This window comes from Taudactylus pleione, unplaced genomic scaffold, assembly GCF_031769625.1.
Source record: "Taudactylus pleione unplaced genomic scaffold, aTauple2 ptg000015l, whole genome shotgun sequence".
Taxonomy (NCBI): Eukaryota; Metazoa; Chordata; class Amphibia; order Anura; family Myobatrachidae; genus Taudactylus; species Taudactylus pleione.
In genome coordinates this window covers 37,392,303-37,412,538 of record NW_028284417.1, presented here as the reverse complement: position 1 = coordinate 37,412,538, position 20,236 = coordinate 37,392,303, and the positions used below count along the sequence as shown (strand labels likewise).

General features: G+C 39.5%; 1 protein-coding gene across 2 annotated transcripts in view; it reads left to right on the top strand.

Moving 5' to 3' along the window:
• The window catches only part of ASCC3 (activating signal cointegrator 1 complex subunit 3), an 884,679-nt gene extending 865,762 nt beyond the window's left edge, over positions 1 to 18,917 (top strand). For both annotated transcript variants that reach the window (XM_088472337.1, XM_088472346.1), the window contains exons 38-42: positions 2,829 to 2,980; positions 3,242 to 3,392; positions 7,210 to 7,416; positions 14,991 to 15,166; positions 15,340 to 18,917. In XM_088472337.1, coding sequence (XP_088328463.1) covers positions 2,829 to 2,980; positions 3,242 to 3,392; positions 7,210 to 7,416; positions 14,991 to 15,166; positions 15,340 to 15,487 — 834 coding nt within the window. In that variant the 3' untranslated portion in view covers positions 15,488 to 18,917. The remainder of the gene's footprint in view (positions 1 to 2,828; positions 2,981 to 3,241; positions 3,393 to 7,209; positions 7,417 to 14,990; positions 15,167 to 15,339) is intronic.
• The last annotated feature ends 1,319 nt before the right edge of the window (positions 18,918 to 20,236 follow it).

Here is a 20,236-nt window from a genome sequence, read left to right as displayed (position 1 = left end):
AAAATCTTTACATATTTAACTATCCAAACACTACCTAAAAAATCCCATTGGTATTGCTGGAGTAATTACTGTAGAATCAATCTATTTAAAGTCTTCAGTATGTGGTACTGCTGAAATTACATGATGTGGAGAGATTTGGATTTTGCCATAGGTACTGCGTAAATAGAAGCAAATGAGCTGCCTCTGGAAATGATTCAAGATTGTCAGGCAAGATATATATTACTCAAATTTGAATTCTCCTTATTGAAAAATTCAAACTGGGTAATGCAACTTGGGAAAAATAAATCCTATTCTATGCAATAGGATTTCTTCCAGAAATGGTCTGACAATAACAGGCAGAAACAGGCTGTTGCTTCCATTTCACAGGTTGTGAGCATCTGTAACCATGGAATAATTGATGTAGTCCATGGATTGTTCCATGGTTACAAATGTTGCTAAAGAAGGTCCGTTTTACCAACCTATCTGTCAAATGATAGCAACAATAGGACCATATGCATAAGTGTGTGCATCACAAAAAGGATGCATGTTGACATCAATATGCCGTAGTATTACGTCAAACACACAGCTAGCGCCCATGGTTTTTTCATCTTTTGTTTTCCTTACACAATGCACACACGTCATTAAGCATCAATAGATATAAAACACATTTATGAAAATACACCCACAAAAGCATTTTATATGACTGAGGTATGAGAACAGCACCTATCAATATCAGTGATACTGTAGAGTACATTCACAATTAAGCAGTTAGAAGCAGTTCGCTGTCATTAGATCTCTTCTCCTGTCCTTTCCCTCTGGGAGCAGGCAGGAGTAATGCGGCCCATACACGGTGCAATTTGAAAACATATGACACCTTCAGACATTTTCAAATTTAGCCCCATACATCGCATGCTGTTGTGAATGGTAAACGATGCATCTTACAAGATGCTTCGTTTTCCCATTTAACAGCATGATGGATCGCAGATCTTATGGTTTTTCCATAAGATCTACGATGCGGATGTACGACGGCGGGAAGCGCATCGCCGTCGTACAGCATGCCAAAACACACACGATATGCACAATTGATCGTTGCGATCGATCGAAATCATGCATATCGTGTGTAAAATCACCCCGTGTATGGGCCGCTTTAGAGCAGGAACCACGTAAGTCTGCATAGTCACATATTCTTGCACCTGCTCTCTGGGCATGTGCCAACATAAATCACGCAAGATACACTCTCTAGCTGTCTTATTCGGTGCTTAGAATGGTCCTAGAGAAGTGGTAGAACTCACCCCCCTTGGCAATTTTTCAATAAAGGGACAGCGGGCGCTTCTTAAGAAAGGGGCTTTGTCATACAATAGTATTCCCAATTCAAATTACGCCACATAGTAGCACAATCCTATCCACATTACACCGCCCATAGTGCCCCTGATTCACATTACACCACATAGTAGTGTCCCTTATTCATGTTATGACACACAGTAGTGCCCCTTTTACACATTGCCCACAGTAGTGCCCCTTATACACAATGCCCATAGTAATGCCCCTTATACACAATCACCACAGTAGTAGTGCCCCTAATACACACAATGCAGACAGTATTAGTGCCCCTTATACATTTCCCACAGCAGTAGTGCCCCTTATACAATGCCCCCAGTAGTAGTGCCCCTTTTGCAGTGCCCTCAGTAATGGTAATGCCCCTTATGCAGTGCCCTCAGTAGTGGTGCCCGCAGTACCCCCAATAGTAATGCCCCAGTATTAGTGCCCCAATAGTAATTCTCCCTTTAGTAATGCCCCAATAGTAATCCTCCCTGTAGTAGTGCCCCCTGTAGTAATGCCCCCAATAGTAATGCCCCCTGTAGTATTGCCGCTAACACAAAAAAAAGTATACTTGCCTTCCTGCGACCGCAGCTTTCTGACAGGCTGCTCCTCATGACTTGTCTCCCATTGTGCACACTGCGGAAGCCAGAGCTCAGGAGTGAACGCCAGCCTCTGGCTGGTGCTGCAGTGAAGGAGCCGGGCGCCGGTTGGTAATGAAATCTCAGCCGGCGCCAGGCTGAGGTGGGCCGGAGGAGGCAGCACTGGTTCAATCTTCAAATAGAAGTGACGGAACGCAGTTTCGCCCTGTACCGGCCCATTTTAACCCCTGGTCTTATTACTTAAGCTGGGTGTACACCTATATAATCCTTGGTCCGATCACTCGATATGGGGCGATCGGGCCGACGACGACCATTGCATAAATGGCTTATAACGCTCCTGCAACGGCCGGGCCTGCAGGGAGCTCACAGGGGGTCACACTGGGGACACACTGCTCGGCTGATCGGGAGCATTTAACCCGATCAGCCGGGATTGCAATGGTGTGTACCCAGCTTCAGCCCTAATGTGTTTATAACTTTACAACATCTAGTTAATTTCATGCAAAAGTCCTATTTCACGTACCAGGACATGTTCTAGTAAATTGTGGTACCCATTTTACATTGGAGTTACACTTTGAGAACTTTTCAGCTGAGTTAAGCAAGTTAAGTGATTCTTTCTCTTCTTACCTGGCCTTATCGCTATGGAGAAAGTTATTTCCTGGTTCTCCTCTATTGAATTTACTGAAGTATTTTTTCCCTACTACACTCAGCTCCTTCACTTACAGTATGAATGTAATATAAAATATATACTTTTAGTAATTATTTATGCATGGATGACCGATAAATCTGTGAATCCGTAAAACATAACTTGTGGCAGGGTAAGAATCTCATGGCTATGATTAGCTTAAATGTATCCTACCATTTTTATTTTTTGTTATCTTTTGGAAGGTGCAATTGGAGATTCATTATAATATTTTTTCCCATCTTTCCTAGGCAATGTTGGATGTTGCAGCACACCATGGTTCGCTGGTCACTGTTTTAAACATAACATACTTGGTACAAATGGTAATTCAAGCTCGATGGATACATGACTCCTGTTTATTAACAGTGCCTAACTTTGAAAAACATCATCTTCATCTCTTCAGGTATATACAGTAAAAAACAAACAGATAAATAGCTTAGGACTCCTGGCATAGTGCATAAGTTCATTCATACAATAAAAGAAATGCTTTGCCCAATAGATTACGAGAAGAGTGTATCTTGACTTGAAAATATAGTCCAGAACAAGCAATGGAAATTTAGCAATGTGTGAAAGTGAAAGATTCCTATAGGATATACTTTGTGATCGTCATCCACTGTGTGAGACATAACACATGTGTAATGGTTTGCATGTGTTTCCCCATTAGAAAATGGACCTCCAGAAAAAGGGTTAGCAACTCTGAAGATGTGACAGGAACTATTGAGTGTCTTCCAGAGCTGATAGCTGCATGTCAAAACAAAGCAGATATTTTCACTTCGATTGTAGAACGGGAACTCCAAGCCACACACATTTCCCAGGTAATCTTGCTGTTTCTTTCACAAGACAGTATTACAGAATCATAGAGAAGAGATGAGTGTGTTGACTGAAAGGACGCCCATGTAAATCTTTTTTCCCAAAATTATGTTTAGGATGCTACTGCCAGGCCCGGCGATAAGGGGTGGCTAAGGGAACACCCATACCGGGTCCAGAGGGCAGCGCTGGGCTCTTACAGGTGGCTCAGCAGCGGCCCGGGCCGCAGTGGCGTGATGTCATAGGTCACGTTGCTGCACGGCAAGCAAAAGCTGCGGTGTGGAGGGGATGGTAGAGGAATAAGGGCTGCGGAAGGGGAAGATGATGGGAGTGGGACCTGGATACAGTAGAAGGTGAAGAGGGCATAGGAAGCTGATAGGGGCTGGGGGCAGAGGAAGGTGATGAGGCAGAAGGTGAAATGGCAATGGCTGGGGGCAGAGGAAGGTGAAGGGGGCTGGGGGCAGAAAGTGACATGGGCTGGGGGCAGAGGAAGGTGATGAGGCAGAAGGTGGCATGGGCTTGGGGCAATGGAAGGTGAAGGGGACTGGGGCAGAAGATAACATGGGCTGGGGCAGAGGAAGGTGATGGGGGCTGGGGATAGAGGAAGTAGAAGGGGCAGAGGACGGTGATGGGGCAGAAGGTGATGGGATATTGGGACAGAGGAAGATGATGGAGCTAGGGGCAGAAGGTGACATGGGCTGGGGGCAGAAGAAGGTTAAGGGGACTCGGGGCAAAAGGTGACATGGTCTGGGGGCAGAGGAAGGTGATGGGGCTGGGGACAGAGGAAGGTAATGGGACTGGGGGCAGAGAAAGGTGATGCGGGCTTCTGGGCTGAGAATGGTGATGAGAGGCTGAATTTGAGGAAGGTGATGAGAGACTGAGAATGGCTGGTTGCAGACACCATCCCTCCCACCCCTGAGGCATCCACAGCACTGTTATCAAGAAGATCTTGCAAGAGACGTTAGACAAGAACTACAGCCTGCATCATCAGTAATAGAGAGACAGTGTGGAAAGTCATAGTGTATTTTTACTTTATTTAAAGGCTGGCATATCTTTCAGTTAACATTCTCATGCTTCAAATATCACACATGCAGGGGACGGATGTGCGGGATCGGGTTAGGGGTGAGAAGGTAGGGCCCCCAGAGACATCAGTGTACCGGGCACAGAGATTTCTGTTGCTGGCCCTGGCTACTGCTCATGTTTCCCTCCAAGATAGGTGAAGCTGGTCAATGTGGAGATGAAAGGAGGCATTTGGAGTTTTAATGTGTCACTGTTGATTATTTCTTATTTCTGCATGTCGTAATATATTACAGTGTGTATGTAGTGTAGATTTAGATTTCATCTCAGTGTTTGCTCTTGTCATGGTCAGTTGGTAGGTCTTTAACTCCAAATGATGCCATGTAAATTGCAGTATGCAGAAGTAATAGCTTCTGCTTTTTAACATCCCTGTCCTAATTTTTACCTATGTTCATGTAATTTAGAGCATTCAAAATAGAATTAATATATTCACTTATATTTTATATGGAAATGACATTCACATTTAACTAAACTTGTTAACCAACAAAGAACTGAATTTATGGCTATCCACTTCATTAGGTGCTTAATATAATATTGCTTACACTCATTAAGCTGTTTTTATTACACATGAAATGTTTCTCCACAGCCTATTATGTGCTTTCCATTAGAGGAAAACATTTTCATCTAGAACCTCTTTGTCCCTTGAGTGCATCCAGTATAAAACGCTATGTATCAATAAATTGTACATGCTGTTTTGAGTTTTTTTAACTACATAGTTTATACAGTTGATACATTTAAAATATCAATCATGATCAGAGAGTGTTTTCTGTTTTCATTTATTATCAATGCATAGAATGTGAATAATTGAATTATTGGAATAATCAATGTTTGATCCCTCCAGGGATCATTTCCAAGACATGCCTCCAGGCCTCAGAGATTTGTGGCACACTGCCAGGTTTTGGGAGTTTTTTTTTAAGCCTGAGATGCGTTATCCAGTCACCCAATGCAGTACAAAACTGCGGGGGGGCTTGAGTCTTCAGACCCTCTCCAAAGAGGGAAGGGCCCCATTTCTCCCCATCCACCCTGGAGCCAAAAGTCCCCAAGTAGCTGGATTGGCCAATGCATGTCCAACATTACATATTGGAAAGAGCTGGGCTCTAGTACTGCTAACAGTATTAATGTGAATAGTCTGTAAAATTGTGGCGATAATAATATATTATTATATAAAACGCACTTTATATAATACAAATTTCATACAACCAACTTGTAGTGTTTCTTGTAGTTTACTGTAGAATGTTATTTGTATAAAGGTTGTGTCTACAGTACATAATGACATTTATAATCACAGCATTTTGATAAATTTCAGTGGATACAGATTAGTAACAATCGAATATGAATGAATAACATTTCAATAAACCCAATTAAATATCTACATGTGTAACTCAATTACTCAAAGCAAAAAAAAAAGAATCAGAATAAAGGTTATTTGTGTGAATTGGAACACGACTTTACTTGCCATATTTCTGTAGTAATGTAAGTTGAGCTCACAACAAGTTTCAAATGTGATGAAAAATTATCAGGACATTGTTATAATTAGCTCTGGGAGAACTGAGAAGCAAACTTAACTAATATATTTGCATAAATTGTCATTCTGTTATCTTTAAAACCAAATGCAAATTGGCTCTGTCTGATATGATGATGGTTATTTGGCTGAAAAGCACTTCAATTTGCGTAGCAATCTGGTGCCGACTCTACTGTGAGGCAATCCCAGGTAACATAAAAATTCTGAATTATTCCAGAAATTAGCAGGTTTAAAGCATCTATTTAAGTGCTAATTGCAGTAGTAATGAGAAAAAGCAGTACTACTGTGAGATTTGTATATTTTGCCACATCAGTATGCCTTCAACGGCTGCTAACTGGAAGAGGATTTGGCTGCTAATTAAATAATTGTATGCATGGTAGCGTCCTTGTCTGATTCAATAGATGAAGATTAATCCTCAGATAAATATGTTTGGCTGGTGTTCAGAGTACCTGCAAAAATAGCTAGTGTGCATTTCCAATGTCTGTCTTGATATGTGTAGATAAATGTATATATCTACAGTATATCAGACTATAAAAGCATTGTCCCTTTCATGGATAGATGTGTATTAAGAAGGGCCTTCTTTATTCTCCACACAAGCAATTTAGCATTACTTCACTTGATGTAACCAATACAAAACTAATTTGATTCAGTTTGTTGTTACAATAAAACAATAAATTGGAATCAGTCTTATATTCAAACGTCATATGGGTCTGTTCAGGTTGTTAATTTTCTGAACACGACTTAGTTATTTATGTCTAATGTACAAATTTGAAGAAAAGAAAATACGGAGACAATTTGTGGACCTGTTAAAGATCTATGGACGACAGCTAATGCCGTGGTTGATGGAGAGGTGGTGCAGTACTGGTTTGAAAAGTCCTTGTGCCATCTGTTTTTTTATTAAGCTATGTTAGTGAGCAGTAAAGTTTACTTAAGAGGCACATGGAATTTCAGGTCTTAGCTATGATCCATGAATGCATCAGATGAATACATAATAGCGTCAGTTTTTTAAAAATAGTGAAAGTCCACTAAATAATTATAATGCAGTCGCTACAGCCAAATTAGGTGATACCTTTGAGGGATGTCTACATTCATTAGATCTATGAAAATACATATTTAGAACATGTTATCTTCCTTTATATAATTATAAAACGTTTTCTCTTTATATATTAGGTGTTTTTTATGTGTACTGTAGTATTTTACAGTTGTTATTTTTTATCTCGCTATAGGCATGGAACTTTGTGTCAAATCTTCCAGTGATTGATGTTCAATTAACCATTAAAGGTTGGTGGGAGGATTCAGTACAAGCAGAAAATGAGCTTCCTATACCTATAGTCTTTCCAGGGTTACAGGAGAAAAAATGGCTTACGTTACATGCTGATCAAGAATATGTGCTGCAAGTAAATCTACACAGGCTTCGAGCAGGGTTCAAAAAGGTACAGAACTGGTGACCTCGCCCCTACAAGGAATCACTCATTATATGTTTTTGTGGTGATGATCTGCGTTTTATATTTATCAATATTTTTTATTTTGTCTTCTTGATAAGTTACCATGTATTACATTTATTGTATTTCTTCAAACACCTGATGTCTTTTCTGTGTACTTCATCTAAAACATTTAGCTGTTTTTATTGTTGGTAAATGTAAAGGGATATCAAATTAATTTAAAAGTTTACCTTCTGAATTTATGATTTTTTAAATAGTTGTGTTACCCATCCTGTCTGAATACATACATGTATTTATGCTGCAGAGTAGTTTATAGGGGGAATTCTATTTTATTCAACAGTTTAATCCAAATCATCATAACAAAATTCGGAATTCTAGGACCAAACTCTCTTTATTTTAGTGAACTGAGTCAATTTTGATTATTCCTGTTCTTTTCAGCAGGATTTCCAGCACATGCACTAAAAATGGAAACTTTATTGAAATTAATAGGAAAGTGCCAAACATAAATAAATTAATCCTTAACTAGCTCTAGTATTGGGCAGCCTGGGCTGTTGCCCACAGGTATGCAGTGTCCCTGTTAGCGTGGAAACCATCCCCTGGCTAGACTCTGTCATAACAAAAATGAGCCCAGGGATAGGTAGCATGGGGTCCACCTGTCATAGTGTGAATTAGGCTGGTTTATGTAGGGCTAGATCCTTTATGTTGGGGTAGGGGAGAAATCCACCTGCCTCACCCACTCACCTATCCCAAAGTCTACCAGCCCCACACGGAAACATCTGGGGCTCCATCTGGCACGATTGCCTATTGGTACACGGTTAATAAAAACAACATTTAAATTTCTGGTGTGGCTAGTTTGTTTCCATAAGGACATCACAGTATAATAGCTAGGGGTCCATGAGACCTCTGCCAATTATACAGATATACTATACATAAAATATTATGTACTTATTGTGTTTAATTTCTTATTTTAAACTCAATAGATTCGACCTGATAAACTAAACTGTTTTCTGTTCACACCCTTAAAGTGTAAATGCAACAGTCGACCGCTCCAGTACAACTGACATGGCGAGCTTCCCAGTATAATAACAATACAGTTTGTGGCAGTAATCATTTTCATTATTCTGCTGTTGCCTGAAAGTAAAGGAAGGAGCATTGCTGGCTTCTGGAAAGACCTGATGCCAAATATGCTGGACCATATTTGTAGTTGCTTCTTATTGTGGATATAGTATATCGTTGCAGCTGGAGATTTAGATGAATATATAACTGTTTTTATAATGCAGTAGGTTAAAAAGTAATGTGGCTATTATTATATAAAGAGGATGCATACTTAAACATTTTGCTTGCTTTTGTATCCTCCAAAAATTATTTTCTTTTATTGTGCCTTGCACAGTGGAATGTCTATACAATTCCTCCTAACTGTCCAGTTGTATGGGGTTGACATGCAGTTTTGATCGAAGATTAGTCTCAAATGCAAGTGTTAAAGAAAGCATTGAATCTGTATATACCTCATATTTGAAGTGAGTTATGACATTTATTCACATTAGCATGGACAATTCTCTCACACAGAGAAGATCATTTGTAAAGTAAGCATACATGCATTTTAAAACATGGCCTTTATATGTACTGCATCTAAGACACTCCCTTACTTTTGAGAAAAAAAGTTGTTTAAAATAAACAAATTCTGTATTATAATAAGCATTTGACCGCTTTTGGTTCATGTTGACTTTACAATTGAAAAACAGCAATAAAATAGACTGTGTAATAACAGACAAAGAGGTAAGAGGGCCCTGCTCGCAGGCTTATAAAACCATTGGCAAATAGGCATTGATACACAAGGGTAAGTGCTACATATTTCATGTTGGTCCAGCCAGATTGTAGTGGTTCTTGGTGGGCTGTATGATCCAATCACACAGGAATGTTGGCCCTGGGTCAGGAGGATGTGAAAGTGAAGAAAGAGAAAATATGTAAAGTTATGTGTGAACTGTATAAAGAGGATGTAATTGGGTAGTATAGCTTATGGCGGTTATGTGGATGATTCTGGAATCTGATAAGCTTGCCTGAAGAGGTGAGTTTTCAGGAAATGCTTGAAGGTTTGCAGACTATAGGAAAGTCCTATTGTGAGTGGGAGGACATTCCACAGATGGATGCACCCCAAAAAAGAGCCATGTAACCATAAATGGGAACAGGTAATATGTGTGGATGAGACACAGATCTTGTGCAGAGCTGAGAGGTTGAGTTGGGAGATATTTTGAGATAAATGAAGAGATGTATGTTGGTGTAGTTTGGATAATAGCCTTATGTGTAAGTAAAAGTATTTTATATTGAATTCAGTAGAATACAGGTAACCAATGGAGAGACTGACAGAGTGGAGCAGCAGACGATGAACGTTTAGCGAGGAAGATCAGCATTGCAGTTGCATTCAAAATGGATTGTAGAGGTGAAAGTCTGTAGGAGACCAGTAAAAGAGACTATTGCAATAATCCATGCGGGAGAGAATGAGAGAGTTTTTGTAGTATCTTGTGTAAGATATGGTAGTATTATGGATATGTTGTTTAGATGTATGTAACATGATTTGATAACATATACGGAAAACAAAGGACAGTTCAGATTCAAGGATGACACCTAGGCAGCGAGCTTGTGGGGTAGGGTTGATTGTCGAGTTATCAACAGTGATAGAGATATCAGGTTGTTAACTACTATTGGCCAGTGGAAATATTATTAATTCTGTTTTGGAAAGATTAAGTTGGAGGAGGGAGATGACATTCAAGATGAAATGGCAGAATGACATTCAGTAACACTACAGATGGTGCCAAAACTGTTGAGGGTAGGTAGATTTGATTATCATCTGCATACAGATAATAATGAAATCCAAAACAGCTGATACATTTGAAATAAGAGGGGGTATAGATTGAGAAAAGCAGGGGACCTAATACTGACCCTTACAGTACTCCAACTGATAGAGGAAGCAAAGAGGAGGTGGATTCAGAAAAATGAACACTGGAAGAGTGATTTGATAATGAGGATGAGATCCAGGATATGGCTATGCCCTGAAGACCTAGGGATTGTAGAGTTTGTATGAAAAGAGAGTGGTCAGCAGTGTCAAATGCAGCATAGAGACCCAGAAGAATAAGAATTACGTAATGGCCTTTTGATTTAGCAGTAATCAAATCATTCACTGCCTTAGTCAGTGCTGTCTCTGTGAAGCTTTGAGAACAAAAGCCTTACTGAAGTGATTCCAATAAGTTGTGCAAGTGAAGAAAGTGCATGAGGCGGGTGTAGGCAAATCACTTAAGTAATTTGAAATGGCTTGGGAGCTAAGAGATAGGCTGGTAATTGTAGAGAGAGTTAGGGTCAGAATTCTGATTTTTTTTTTTCTTCATAATGGCAGTAATCACTACATACGTGAATAATGATGGAAATATTCCATTACTGTCAGTTACAGATTTTAATTAATGTTGGGATGAGCACAGGAGGTTATAGAATCAAGAGGAGAGGTAGTAGAGTAGGAAAATGAGAAGAGTTTAGATAGTTCATCTTTATTTGTGTGCTTGAATGAAGAGAAGGTGCCAGAGGGTTCAGGGAAGGAAATGAGCTGGTTGAGGGCTGGGGAAGAACATACCATTTCATTTTGAATCTTATGAATCTTATGTGCATGAAATTGGAAGCAAGATTGTGTACACTGATAGTAGCTAAATGGGTTGAGTGTGGGAGGGGTAAGAGGTGATTTAAATGTATTAATCAAATAGCATAATTTGTAATTTGGGTGACGTCATAGCTTGATATTCCCTTTCAGATGTCTGAGTACTCATTATAATCTTTATACTGAGTACTCATTATAATCTTTAGGTTAGGAACACATGGATGCACTTTAAGAAGAGCAAGGTCATTACCACAAGAATTAAAATTAGTACAGGGTATTGTAAAGAACCTGTAATAATAATAATCATTTGCATAACCATCCAAACGGCTCTTAACCTTCTCCAGGTGTGTGTCATCTAAATGTCCCTGTACACTGTCTGTCTTGTTGTATCATGGCACTAAACCCTCCTCTCTCAGCCAGCAGATAATCTAATGCTTTCCTAATCTGCACTACCCCATAATCACCTTTCAGTGTTCCCAACATTTGAATTTGTTAGTGGTCCCTCATACTTTCTAATATAGTTTAATTGTATCTCCAGCTGGTCATATACTGCACGATAATCATGCAAACCAGCCCATTAAACAACTGAATGATTTTTGTTCAGTCTATAGTACTGAACGGTAATGGCTGACAGCCTGTATACATTGTCTGTGCTTTTTTTAGTATACAACCTGTGACTTGCAATATAATGGCACATGGCTTAATAGAAATATATCCTTTATTGGATCAAAGTACACATTACTCTAAATATACACTAAGCTAGACTGGGTTTAAAAACCAGTCCAAGCATACAAAGTCCACCAGCAAACATTTGTATAAGGGTCCGAATGAAGGAAAAAAGAAAAAAAAAGAGGAATTCTCAAACTTATTATGTCACATATGGCTCCATCTCTAGCTGGCTTGTGAGCAGTTTGCTGGCACTATTACGTATCCAGACCTGTGCTGAAGGCCAAGAATGGAGTGTGTAGTGCCTGCAAGCCCGTAACTAATTTTATAGACATGAATAAAAAGCTGGCTAGAGCAAATTAGACTATTTTATCCCTGATTAATGGTGCATACACAGGAGACTATCGTTAACAATATCGTTGAACGATCTCCCGGGTGTGCTGGATGATCGACATTGATCATCCAGCACACCACCAACGTTGATCGCGGGTCCCTATAGTAACCTGGTCGATATGGACCAGGTTGGCCTGCATGCACGGTCGATGGACAATATCTTTATCGTCCATACGTGCCCGCGTATTGCAGGTCGTTGGATGGGTTGGAGGCACTGAAAAATGCGCGATATGAATGATAATGATATGATCTATATCGTTATTGTTCATATCGTGCATTTTAATCGTACCGTGTGTACGCACTATTAGTCTATCATGGGTTTGATTTAAGAAATGGTGAAGAGCCGTCAAATTGCTCTAATTCACTTTTTGCTATTTGACAAAAGGTTAACACTAGACAAATCAAAGTTTCTCTGACTTTCCCATAGTTACTGCAATTTATCGCTATGTCCATATACTTCAATGAGTGTGGTGATTGTAAGCAATTTCTTAAGCATCATCAAGCTTTTCTTTTTACAACAAGCTACAGTAATAGCATCTCAGGATGGATTTATCCCAGTGTTGTAGCCAGGGAGCAGTGGCGGAACTCTGGAGACAATGGAGTCATTTTCCCGCCAGGCGCCAGCCCTGAAGGGGGTACCTGGCTCCATTGTCACCCGGAGCTGCATGGAGAAGGACCACTGCTGATCGGCGCTCCACCTCCAGTGGCGTAACTACGGAGGGTGCACCTCCTGCCCCCTCCATTTGCCGGGCGCCCACTGAGTGTGTTATCAGCGGGCGCCTGGCTCCTTCTCTCCCCCCGGCGGTAGCCAGAGGACGGAGCTCACTCCTGAGTTCCAGCTTCCGGGTCCCGCAGTGCTCTATGAGAGTGACATCACTCCCATAGTTCCGAGGAGCGGGTGCCGGGGACGGACGGCAGCAAGCACTGGAGCAGGGTTTAAGGTAAGTATTTATTTTTTTGGTATGTGTGTGTTCAGGGGGGGCCACAACAAAGGGGGGGCTTACTACTGGGGTTATTACAGGGGGCTTACTACTGGGGGCATTATAGGGTGATTACTACAGTGGGCTTACTACTGGGGACTTATTACAGGGGGCTTACTACTGGGGGCACTACAGGGGGCATTACAAGGGGCTTACTACAGGGGTTATTACAGGGGCTTACTACTGGAGGCACTGCAGCGGGCTTACTACTGGGGGAACTACAGGGGGCTTACTACTGGGGGCATTACAGGGGGCTTACTACTGGAGGCACTACAGGGGGTTTACTACAGGGGGAACTACAGGGGGCATTACAGGGACTTTACTACTGGGGGCACTACAGGGGGCATTACAGGGGCCTTACTACTGGGGGCATCATATGGGGGCACTACAGCAGCATTATTACTGGGAGTATCATATGGGGGCACTACAGGGGCCTTACTACTGGGGGCACTGCATAGGGGGACCACTAATGGAGGTACTGCATAGGGGGACCACTACTGGAGGCACTGCATAAGGGAACCATTACTGGGGGGCACTACATAGGCGGGCACTGCATAGGGGATCTCTACTGAGGGCACTGCATAGGGGGGCCACTACTGGGGCATTGTATAAAAGGAATTGCATAGGGGGGCGGCGGCAGCTGGGACTGGCATAGGTGCTGGGGAGGTGGCATATTTTAATATGGGGGGCGGCACCAGCATTTATCTTGCTTCTGGGTACCTGGGATGAAGTTACGCCACTGCCAGGGAGGATGCAGGAGGAGTGGCTGAAAATGATAGTGCTGGCAGATTCCCGCTCTGGCTAATGCGGGAGTTTTGTGGAATTAGGACTTGGAGCACCAATTCTTCCAACTTTGCTTTCCTCTTCAGCAACGGGAAACAGTAAAGCTGGAGTATCTTCAATCCCCTCCAAGTCAAACCACTGTGTATGTGTAGATGTTTGCTGCTCATATCAATTTAACCCTTCACTTGCAACATTAGGCTGCCGGTGACAGGGAAGAGCAGGAATTTTGGCAGGGCTCCCAGAGCAGCCTTTGCAGGAAATATAGCTGTGGCATAATATCTATATAGCTGCAATAAGTGGCAATATATAATGTTATTTACTGTAGCACTATAGTAAATAGACCCCTAATATTCGTAGACACAGACTTTTCTTGACTCTTCTTACAGTGTGCCTGTAGCTGACTCTAACCCCTGACATCCATTATCTAGTGCAACGAGATATCACCATTTAAATGGTGAGGGACGAATTATCGGCTGACATATTTGATCCATTTTTGATTTTTTTGGATACAGTTATTAATAATTGACTATTTGTTAGTGTATTAGATTTTTTTATAATTTACATATTATCTACCTCATTTTAGCGCTGTGTATTTTTCTTTTGTTCTTGCTGAATGTTGACATATCTGTCTACATTATCAACCTCTTGATATTGTCATGTCGACATTATGAATGTCAACATGGTCACCATCTACATAATATACCAGTCCCATGAGATTACCTCAGCAGGAGCAGTCAGCGCTAGGAAGCTCTCATGACTGTTTGCTCATTAATGATACTGTACTGATGAAGTGGGCTACACACCCATGAAACATGCATCAGGCATTTTACCAAGGATTTATTATATGCACAGATTCACTTCCTGTTTGTTGTATCTGGGACATTGTGAGAGTGATCATTTATATTGCAATTATTGCCAATTTGTCAGTACCATACAGTTTTAAGCATATTTGATTCATAAACAAATTGACACAAATGGTAGTTTCTTGAAAAAGTTGTTTCACTGGGTTTACATATTATGTCAAAAAGACATATTGTGTAATGCATATTTTTCTACCTCTATTTTATTCATACATTATTCTGATTATATTGTTTTAATTTTAGGGAAAACAAGACAGTAAAGCAATTGCGCCAAAGTTCCCAAAAACAAAGGACGAGGGATGGTTTCTAATCTTGGGTGAGGTGGACAAAAAAGAACTTGTTGCACTAAAAAGAGTGGGATACATAAGAAACAGGAGCACAGTATCCATTGCATTTTACACTCCAGAAAATGTTGGAAGGTAAGTAGTGGCTGCTTTAGTAGCTCAAGAATAGTGTTAGATATTCATTATACATTGCAATAATATTACAATTACTGCTCGTGGATTATAATTTATAGTAATTTTAGTAATTTGAATGATAACATTGACAAAGTAACATTGCTTAATCGTATTATTCTCCTTCTGTTTCCTAGGTGCATATACACTTTGTATTTAATGAGTGACAGTTACCTGGGCATGGACCAACAGTATGACATATATCTAAACATTATTCCGGCCAGTGTATCAGCCCAAGTGAACACTGAGGTCTTGCCTTCCTTGGGTGACCTTGCACTGAAGTAACCTGAACTGTACACTTCCACTACTGGAACTTTGTTGTGAAAACAGCTGTTAAGTCATTCTGAACTGAAGGGAATTGCTTGATAATTCTTGCAGACGAGTCAAATTTCAACCTCAATACACACGTAGAGTTTGACTAAAAATGCATTGGCACATCGGCCTTATTTATAGTTGCCTTTTGTGATTAATAACGTGTATGAACCATTGCTGCTTTATTTCATTAAATAGCACAATATTTGCAAAAAATAGAAATAACCCTGATTATTTATCAATGACTAATCTGTAGGGGTTATGCATAATTATGTTTACATTGATTTATGTACAGACAAATATTAATGATTGATTTAAGAGTATAGAAATTCTCTACAACAATGAAAATGACATAACATGTAAGCAACACATCGTACTGTTGGTGCTAGCAATGGACCATTACTATTCAGGTGTACAATAGGTACATGAGTAAAAATATCACATTTTAGGAATGTTTATCAAAAGCGTTTTGTATATTTGAAGATAAAAATGTGCAATGTTGCAATGTATGGTTTGTGCAGATGAATTATTGCAGTATATATACTATTAGGAGAACTTATGGTTTTTCATCTGCTCTGGAAAGTTTGGCTGGACATTCTTGGATTTCTAGTTTCACAACAGCTTGTCAGCCATAGTTTGTCAAGCCTTGATTAGAGAGAGGATCATAATACTACGCTAATATGTGGGTTATACAATTCCTGGAACCTTTCATTCACAGTGCCTCAATGGTTGCTAATAAACCTGCCTTATATTCTCCGTTGTTTGCAGCTGAAGTAGGTAATGGCTTGTGCAAATGCTAAACCATGGATAACCAAACCAGTGTAGATCATAGTGGTTGATACACACTTTCCAAAAGTCTGCTTTAATTTGTACTAACAGGCGTTAACAAACCACTTGCTAATCTTCATCTTTAGTATAATTGTGCCTGGGGTTAAGGATGTGTTTTATTAGTAATTTATATCTGCATAGGAAAACTGGAATCAGAAGTACAGTAGAATGACCAGTCTAATCTCTGTAACAAAGTTTACCACCTGAACAAAACAGAGTAGTGTAGTACTTGTAAGCCATTTACTTTCAAAGATGTACATTGTATCCAAATTCTTCCACTCACTGTGTTTAAACTGTGTCCTCACAATTCATTCTTTAGGCCTATGCTTCCCAATAATACCTTGCTCGATGATGGCATAAATACAATATCACCTGTGTGTTGATAAAGCAAATAATGACTTTGTGTTTTGTGCACTTAATAAGAATATGGACCAGTGGTTGCCAAGCTAGGAGCTTACACATACCTTTTGAAGGTTATGGTAACCAATAATTGTAAGTGGAAAGTATTCTCAAGGTAGTTTGTCATGTGTTGGGCAGTTCCATATAGATTGGAACATTGAATTTTATTTTGATGATACTGTTTTGTTGCAGTGCTCTAAAACTTGGTAAATGCTCACATGGGGTTTTACATTTATCAATTGCAGAGTCGTTATGAGCTCTGGCAGGCCCTGATACTGGGGAGGGGCGTGCATGGTCATACTCTTTCAGGTTTCATTTACCTCCTGATAAATTGCAGATCAATAAAACATCGGCAACATGCAAATAATAATCATAAAAATGTTAAGCATTTTATTAAGCAACATAGTAAAAGAAATGTTATTGGCTGTTTTAATTTAATCCGGTTACTCTGGGACTACACTTCTGAGCAGACAGCATCTTCCACCTTCAAAGGGAATTGCTCATCATTTCAAATACATGGATAGTCTCTTGTTTTAGTCAGCATGATAAATCATACAACATATAAACTTTAATGATCAGTATATAAAGTATATGAACATATATTTCTGCCTACAACTGGGTTTACTCCTGCATGTTCTTTCGTTGTTTTTTATCCAGTTCAGGCATTAGCCGCTTTGTCTACAGTAAAGATAAGGTGGCGATTCGATTGTTTTTTTTAGACGGCTATATTTTTGAGTGCACAATGGAGCAATTCAATTGTTGCTTCATTCAGAGTGATAACCACCAGCACCGGCATTTCTGCTCGCACCCACAGCAGTTTGGACGCCCTAACCAGCACATTAGATGCTAAACCCAGTCTAATTTGGCGTGAAGAACATGATAATTAATGGGCGCCAGAACAATTGAATAGCAACACTGGGCGCCCAATAATTATCACCACCCACAAAACAATTGAATCGCCCGAAAGAGTATAAAATGTAATACACAATTATCCAAATAACATCTTATGCATGCATAAATAAAATATTTGGATGAGATTTCATTGCTCTTTGCATAAAATGGTGAAATAATGCTAGTCCATCTAAAAAGAAAGTTCCAATACTGATTAGATCTTAACATGATAACATTATGTCCTATATTGCATCTATACCTGATGTGCTGGTCATTTAAACTGTAAGATCCTGGAAGTGTACAGCAAACCCTGTCTGCTTATGTGTATTCTAGTCCTGTTCATTTGATTAAACAGGCAATGCGATTGTCACCCTCCTACTTGTACATCCCGCTGCATACAAATTATGCTTGCTCTTGCGAAGGAGCAGTGCCAATAGGCTTTTCTGCTGTTCCAGGGTACTGGGACTGCTTTATTGGGCAGCAGCATGGGGTGGTCAGAGGGGCCACAAGAAACTTACTCGCCCAGGTAAGTAATACACCATATTTAATCTCAATTCAATGATCTACACGTAATACCAGATTTGATAGTTTTGGTGATGTTACTTCTTTATAGGGACATTTCCCCTCTCTGATTAAGGTATAGGTAGCTGTACAGTTAAAATAATTTTCTGATTGCGATATCACATGAAAATATATCCAATCAGGATTATTTTATCTCAAAATTACTTTTAAACAAAGTTTAGGATGTGAACACCATAGCAAACCAATGTCTAACTAACAAATATGACTACACTTTTTTGTTTTGTTTTTTTACTGCTGTTTAAAGGGAATGCTATTTCCTGTTGTTGTTTTTTTTGCTTTGTTTTGTTTATTTTTTTTGTTCTTGATTCCAGAAAGTTAGACATATGCATGAGAGGCATTGAGTAACTAAAGAAGTACCAAAGTGCACACAATAATGTTTAAAATGTACTCTGTCTTGTAAATGCAATATAATTTTTGCCAAATTCACAAATATGGTTGTATGTTACAAAGTTTTTGTACTATATGTTTGCATATTGTACAATTGTACATTACAATGCGTCATCTTACTAAACACTAGTAAACTGTATCGAAGTTGGGAGGTTTAATTGCTTTGTACAGTGTAATCTGTTTTACAGTGTAATCTGTAATAAATACAGATCTTAACTATATTTAAGGTTAAGATTTGAAATAGTGCTTTCCAATATTTCAAAAAGACGATCAAAATAATAATTTTCAATTAATAAATGAGTTCCCTGCAATCCAATATATTTTTTGTCTGTGTTTTTTTTGTTTTATTACAGTTCCTGTACTTTACTCAGTGGTGATTTAATCTTAAATACTTTCAAGTTTATGTTCAGGCTGAAGTAAAGATAAATTAAAGTTGTGTAATGGCCACTAGAAGGATTCTTATGCTTTTCTTTAAAGGGTGAAGATACAAGATAAGATAGCCTGCGATGACATATTGAGATGAAGACAGAATTGTTCAGTGAGGGCATGTCGCATTTATTATGAGACTAGATATTTTGTATGAGTAGTACAATTACTGAGACGGAAGCCAATAATTTGTAAGTGTCCGTGACAAACTGGAAATAGCAATTACCTGAAATCCTTGATCAAGTCATGGAAACATTGGTTGGGTCACTGACTTTAGACAATGTAATATGCAGTATACTGTGTTAAAACTCACAAATTTTAACAAATATTAAAAATTTTGTTAACATTTTTCAAACCTATTAATTCTGCTTAAGATTTTCTAACATTGATATGATCTACTACAAGTGCAGGTAATGAATGATACAGCAGATTAAGCAGGGATTTATGGCAGTCACAATGAGTGGTGGAGACAGTTCCCTGGTATCTGGATGACGTCACCTCACCTTGACCGTGTGTGTGTGTGTGTATATATATATATATATAATATATATTGTGCAAAAGTTTCCAGGCAGGTGTAGAAAAAAATGCATCAAAGTACGAATGCTTTCAAAAATAGAAGTGTTAATAGTTGTTTTATTTATCAGTTAACAAAATACAAAGTGAATGAACTGAAGAGAAATTTACATCAAAACCAATATTTGGTGTTTGAACCCTTTGCCTTCAAAATAGCATCAATTCTTCTAGGTACACTTGCACACAGTTTTGAAGGAACTTTGAAGGGAGGTTATTCCAAACATCTTGGAGAACTAACCACAGATCTTCTGTGGATGTAGGCTTGCTCAAATCCTTCTGTCTCTCATGTAATCCCATACAGACTCAATTATGTTGAGATCAGGGCTCTGTGATGGACATATCATCACTTTCAGGACTCCTTGTTCTTCTTTACACTGAAGATAGTTCTTAATGACATTGGCTGAATGTTTGGGGTCGTTGTCCTGCTGCTGAATAAGATTGAAACCAATCAGACATGTCCCTGATGGTATTGCATGATGGATAAGTACCTGCCTGTATTCTCAGCATTCAGGACAAGATTAATCCAGACCAAATTCCTAACTACATTTGCTGAAATGCAGCCCCGACTTGCAAGGAACCTCCACCATGCTTCACCTGCAGACACTCATAATTGTACCGCTCTCCAGCCTATCGGCG